Source organism: Propithecus coquereli, unplaced genomic scaffold, assembly GCF_000956105.1.
Source record: "Propithecus coquereli isolate 6110/MARCELLA unplaced genomic scaffold, Pcoq_1.0 Scaffold117, whole genome shotgun sequence".
Classification (NCBI taxonomy): domain Eukaryota; kingdom Metazoa; phylum Chordata; class Mammalia; order Primates; family Indriidae; genus Propithecus; species Propithecus coquereli.
The window spans coordinates 1,356,175-1,363,065 of NW_012135747.1; the positions used below are offsets into that span (position 1 = coordinate 1,356,175).

At 43.7% G+C, this 6,891-nt stretch overlaps 1 protein-coding gene across 1 annotated transcript in view; it reads right to left on the reverse strand.

Annotated features, from left to right (window-relative positions):
• Positions 1-6,143, reverse strand: part of SUPV3L1 (suppressor of var1, 3-like 1 (S. cerevisiae)) — a 49,829-nt gene extending 43,686 nt beyond the window's left edge. Inside the window, exon 1 of the mRNA XM_012658479.1 lies at positions 5,786-6,143. Coding sequence (XP_012513933.1) covers positions 5,786-6,059 — 274 coding nt within the window. The 5' untranslated portion in view covers positions 6,060-6,143. The remainder of the gene's footprint in view (positions 1-5,785) is intronic.
• Positions 6,144-6,891: the final 748 nt, after the last annotated feature.

Consider the following 6,891-nt stretch of genomic DNA (forward strand, 5'->3'; position numbering starts at 1 on the left):
GCCTCGGCCTCCCAGAGTGCTAGGATTATAGGTGTGACCCACCATGCCCAGCGTGAAAAAAATTTTTAATCTACTACAGAATTATATGGAAACATAGCTTTGTTTTTCATAAAAATTAAGCTTTATCTGTTTCACTGTTCCTAATAGTCAAAAATCAGAATGAAATCATGCTCTGGAAGTGCATCTGTCACCTGTGGACAGCCAAGAGCCGGTCTGGCTGATCTGAATGTCTCCTTCACTGTTCCACCTTGAGATGCCCAAAGCTCCCAGATTAGTCAGCTTTCCCAGAAAGTAGAGTGCCACTCTGCCATCACAGGTAGCTGTACTTCACTGCTAGAACTTTCAAACACTTCAAAATTCGTAACAGTGCTTAGGAAAAAAATCAAAAAAGCAAAAGGTTTAAAAACGCTGCTCTGAAGCCAGCTGACTATGAGTAGAAATATGTCCAAGGAATTTTACACCAGCTATTAACAGCCTACGGAAAGAGAGGCTTAGAAAAAAATCCTGTTTGTATAACAACCCAAAAAACATACATTACTTTGTTAAATCCTCACATCAACTTTTTACAGAAGTAGGGCAGATTATCTGGGCCCCTAGAAGAATAATTTTCCCAGTTTCCATGCATCACAGGTTCTACTGCAGGGTGACAACCTAGCAACTTTTAATTCCATTTCCCAAACAGCAAATGTTTAGTACAAATGATACCAGTTTACATTTGTTCATTCCTTTACAATTTTCGAAGTGCTTTGCCAAACATGTTATACTATAATGATTTTCACAATCCAGAGATGTAGGAGGAGAAAATATTATTCTTATTTTACCAAGTAAGAATAAAGAAAAGGTAAGTACATTGCAAATTAGGCCAGTCACTTAAGTCCTGTGTGACTCTCACAGATATGCATCATTTTTCTAGCTATAGCCAATCTGTATTCATGTGGCAAAATGAGTTACAATCAACTAGAATATATGGAAAGATACACACACATATACACACACTGACCACCTACTGCATGCCTAGACAGCGCTTAGTACATAAGACATCTAGTAAATATTTGTTGGAGAACTGAATAAATGTGTCGAACTGGAGATAGGGCAGTGAACAAGACCCTTGTGGCCATGTCTTCCTGAAGCCAACATGGACCCTGGTATATGAACACAATCGCTGATCAAAAACTACACGTGTGATGAGTGTTAAGCAGGGGAAATAGAGGATGCTAAGGAAGGCTGGAAACTTAATCTACTTTACTGGTCTGAAAGAATTATTTAAGCTACTTTTAAAAATTAAGAAGAGTCAGCTAGATTAAAAGTAAAAGTGAAGAGACACACATGAACTGGGAGAAAATATCTGTAGACCATATATCTGATAAGGCACTAATATCCAAAATATATAAGGAACTCAAACTTAATAGCAAGAAAACGAATAATTCCATCAAAAAATGGACAAAGGACTTAAACAGACATTTATCAAAAGAACACATACTAATGGCCAACAGATATATGAAAAGATGCTCATGATCACTAATCATCAGGGAAATGCAAATTAAAACCACAACGACTCTAGCCTGGGCAACAGAGTGAGACTCTGTCTCAAAAAAAAAAAACAGGCCGGATGCGGTGGCTCACGCCTGTAATCCTAGCTCTCTGGGTAGATCGCTCAAGGTCAGGAGTTCCAGACCAGCCTGAGCAAGAGCGAGACTCCGTCTCTACTAAAAACAGAAAAATTAGCCGGGCATGGTGGCACATGCCTGTAGTCCCAGCTACTCAGGAGGCTGAGGCAGAAGGATTGCTTGAGCCCAGAAGTGTGAGGTTGCTGTGAGCTAGGCTGACACCATGGCACTCACTCTAGCCCAGGCAAAAGAGTGAGACTCTGTTATCAAAAAAAAAAAAACAACCACAATGAGGTATCACCTCACACCTGTTAGAACGGCTATAATCAAAAAAAACCAAAAGAAAACAAATGTTAGCAAGGGTGCACTGTTGGTGGGAATGTAAATTAATATAGCCATTATGATTCAGCAATCCCACTTCTGGGTATATACCTGAAGGAACTGAAATCAACATGCAGAAGAGATAACTGTATTCCCATGCTCACTGCAGCATTACTCATAATAGGTAAGATATGGAAGCAACCTAGGTGTCCATCATCAGATGAATGGGTAAAGAAAATATGGTAAATATACACAATGGGATACTACTCTGGCTTTAAAAAGAAAGGAATTCTGCCATTTGCAACAACATGGATGAACCTGGAGGACATGATGCTACATGAAATAAGCCAGGCACAGAAAGACAAATACCACATGATATCACTAATATGTGGAATCTAAAAAGGTCAAACTCATAGAAATAGACAGAAGAAAGGCGGTTACCAGGGGCTGAGGGAGAGGGGTGCAACGGGAAAGGGGAGATGTTGATTACACGGTACAGTTTCAGTTAGAAGGAATAAGCTTTAGAGATTTACAGCACAGAATGACTGTGATAAATAACAATGCACTGTGGCCAGGTGTGGTGGCTCACACCTGTAGTCCCAACTACTCCAAAAGATGGCTTGAGCCTGGGAATTTGAGGTTGCAGTGAGCTATGATGACACCACTGCACTCCAACCGGGGCAACAGAGCAAGACTCTGTTTCAAAAAAAAAAAAAAAAATGCATTGTATATTTCAAAACTGTGAATAGTAGATTTTAAATGTTTTCACCACATACACAAAAAAAGTAGGTGAACAGATGAATTTATTAGTTTGATTCAATCATTTCACAATGTAAGCATATGTCAAAACATCACATTGTACCCCATTAAATATATACAATTATTATTTGTCAATTAAAAATAAAATTTAAGAGCTGGGTACAGTGGCACATATCTATAATCCCAGCTACATGGGAGGCTGAGCTGGGAAGATCACTTGAGCCCAGGAGTTCAAGACCAGCCTAGGCAACATGGCAAGACCTTGCCTCAAAGAAAATAAATAAATAAAAATAAAATAAAAATTTAAAAACTGAAGGCACTACAGAGGTAATCCAGGCAGAAGCAGCAGCATGTGTAAAAGGCCTGGAGCAGAAGTGTACATTTCATCCATATGACTGAAGCATGGACAGTGGCAGGCAATGAAGCTAACAAGGTACCCTGGCTAGAATAGGCAGGGCCTTTCAGGCCATGTTAAGGCTCAGAGACCCTTTTAAACTAAGGACAATAGAAAACATTAAACAATTCTTTGCAGGGGAGCAACATAATTAAGATCTTTTTAAGAGAACATTCTGACTGCAGGTAGAGAATGGAATGGAGAGATCAAAAGTGTAGAGGAGACATGTGAAGGGCTATGTTGACAGTCCAGTCAAAAGACATGTAAGCTGGTAATTTAGGCTAAGTCAGTTGCAGTGGAGAAGGAGGGAAATGAATGAATTGAGTATGTAGGAGGTAGAATCAACAAGACTTGTCAACTGGACTTTCAGATTACTAGATGTAGGCGTGAGGGATGGGCAAAACAAAGACAACCAGGTATCTGACCTGAGGACCTGGAGAAGGAACAGTTTGAGGGGAAGGTAAGTTGTCTTAGACATGGTAAGCTGAAGTGTGTGTAAGAAATCCAAGAGATACCTGGTAGGCAGCTAGATACGTTAAGTCCCGGGTGAATGAGAGAGGTCTAGGTAGAGACAAAGATCTGAGAAGAATACTGAATTTAGCGGGGAGGTCGAGAATGATACACACTATGAAGTGTACAAAATAAGGAGGCAAGGTGACATAGGACAGAGCCTTGAAGTACAACATCTTTTCTGGCAAGGAGCAGGCAAAAGAAATTGAGAAGTTATAGCTTCTCACCTCAATCTATGTGGAAATCTGATACCTTAACCATGTAGCTATATAAGAGTGTAATAATTCACCATCCTCTGCAGTTCCTCTTGCAATGCTTAAAAATTATTCTAGTAAATTCAACATCTGGACCAATTCCAGCCAAAGGAGATGAAAAATAACCCCTCACACATGGTACTGACAATCCCATGTCTTCATTCTGTCTTCATACTGGGAACATCAAAGACATTTACATTTTCAGGTAAATTCAAATAGTTGCACAAAATAAGAATAAAAATTTTACCAATATTTGCATACAATAAATAGGCAAATTACCTCTCACAAATTACCTTATGCCTTCACACAATATAAAATAAATGGGAAATTGTTTAATGAGTAAATAGTTGTTTCACTGACTTTCAATTTTGCAAGATGAAAAAGTTCTGATCTGTATCACAATGTGACTATACTTAACACTACAGAAATGTACACTTAAAAACAATTATGTCAGTAAATTTTGTTTTTACAATTTAAAAATAAAAATAGTATAAAATAATTACATTATTAAAATTATTATTAAAGCAATACAATCCCTGCTATGGTTTGAATGTCCCCTCCAAAACTCATGTTGAAATTTACATGCCATTTTAACAATGGTGAGAGGTGGGACCTTTAAGACCTTTAGGATATAAGGGCTCTGCTGGCATGAATGGATTAATGCCATTATCTTGGGAGTGGGCTCCCAATAAGAGGAAAGTCCAGCTCCCTTTCTCTCCCTGTCTCCAAGACTCACTTGCCTTCCATCTTCCACCATGTTATGATGCAGCCAAAGACCCTCATCAGATGCTGTTCTTCAATATTAGACTTCCCAGCCTCCAGAATGTGAGCCAAATAAACTTCTATTGTTTATAAATTACTCAGTCTCAGGTATTCTGTTACAGCAGCAGAAAACGAACTAAGACAATCCCCTACTCCAAGTAAAGTGAAAGGCCTTGCTTAGCCCTGACTTGGAAGAACAAGTCAAAGAGTAACATATACTATGAGTTTCATCACATTTTGAGTGAAAGTACTGTACTTCTGCTCTGAAAAACAAGATATGACCCACAGCATGTTGTAGTCTGTATTTTAAAGTTACAGTAGGCACCAGGGTCGCCTGTGGAGGTGAACTGCCTGGAGACTTCCTGGAGAGCATTCCCTCAACCTCCCAGACTTCCACTAGGTCAGAGCACACTCCCTCACGCCCTAATCGCCCAGAAACTAGAGTACAGCCATATTATCCAAAACCCACCTTGACAATATTCACACGCCTCTCTGTCATACCTACCCAAAGTTAGTTTTGCGGAACAAAACCTACTGCCACACACTGACGCTACTACACTTTTTCTTTCTCTCTGGAGCCCGGGATGAGTAGGGTACCTACCACCTTTGGCTAGGACACCCTACCTTCTATCTGGTCATGTTCTACCTTGTATTACAGCTGATTATCCACATGTCCTTCCTCCCCACGAGACCATCAGGTTTCTTGAGAGGAGGAGATCTGGATCTGAGTCTGGTTCCTCTTGGCAACCGCCATACAGCCTGACAGTGTTTGGTTTCCGTCGGCGCCAGGTCAATGACAAACAATCCTGAAAGAGTCCCCTACTGGCTTTTCACTGCCTCATCCTCTCGCCCCTTCTCACAGGCAACAGTTCTGGGGACAGGGAAGGAACAAAGAAGAATGGAAGAACAAGAAGTCGTCCCAACACAAGAGTGTTTAAAACATTCATAGAACAGGACAGCGAAAGGGAAAAGGCCACTTCAGGGACAAGACGTTAAGGATGAATCAGACAGTCTCGATCGTTGCCGGCTCGCAAACCAGCGAGGGAGGCAGACACTGACACTCAGGATGGCAACGCTCGAGGGGACCTGGGTCGCCCAGGCAAGGAGATGCAGTTCCTACCCGCCCGCCTCCGTCCGGCAGGCGCCACCCCCCGCCGCCCTCGCTAGTTCCCACTCACTCTTGTCCAGAGGCCGGGTCAGCTCGGCCCCGACGTCGCCATCGGCGCTGGGGCCCTGAGGTTTCACAGTCAGGGGCACGAACAAGGACGTGTTCGGAGCTTTGGAGCCACCGGAGGCAGAGGAGGAGGCGGTGGCGACGGCAGGAACGCGCCCCAGAGCCCCAGGAAAGGGCCCAAAGTGGGGACGAAGGGCAGAGCAGACGGCTGCCAGGTGGCCAGCCTGGCGCCCCGTCGGGAGCCGAGCCCACAACAGGGCACACCGGGGGAAGGACATCGAGGCCGCAGGCCCTAAGGGAGCCCGGAGCAGCCCGCGGACACGGCGGCGGACAGTGACGCACACCTCCAGTGCCGGCGGCCCGGAAAGCCCCAGGCCGAGCAGGCGAGCTGCCCAGGAAAACGCCCGATCAGTAAGGAGAAGGTAGCGCCGTAAGACTCCTCTCACAGGGACAGAGAAGCTTCCACGGGAAAACCACTGAAGATAAATTCGTGTTCTCCTTCTCTCTTTCAGCGACTGAGGCTAGCTTTCTCTAAAGAAGGGAAAATAAGCAGGCATCTTTGGGACGTCACTGAGGAGAAGGGGGGGGGCCTGCCAGCCGTGTCACGTGACGCAAATTGGCGTGTTTGGTCAGCACGTGTGCAGAGGCACGTGGGCAGTGAGGCGAGCAGTGCTGGCCGGGCTGCTGGAGCAGCGAGTGCCTGCGCTCAGCGCTTGAGCGTGGCTTGCGGACTCAAACGCTAAGGAGCATGTCCCCAAAGTTCTTGCCTTATGAACCATCGTTTCCTGATAGGGTAACGTTGGAGAACATAGCTTGACCTGCACCTCAGTATGGTTGCTGAGAAATTTTGTTGTACTACTAGATAAACCCCTTGTATGACATGCGTGTAAGCACTTATACTTTAATGTGAGCCGTTCGTTTATATCATCCTAGCAGCTGATATGTCACAACCACATGGCAAAAGTATGTGCTCTGCATTCCTGCTATAGTTTTTTTGTTTTTTTTTTTGAGACAGAGTCTGGCTCTGTTGCCCTGGCTAGAGTGAGTGCCGTGGCGTCAGCCTAGCTCACAGCAACCTCAAACTCCTGGGCTCAAGCGATCCTCCTGCCT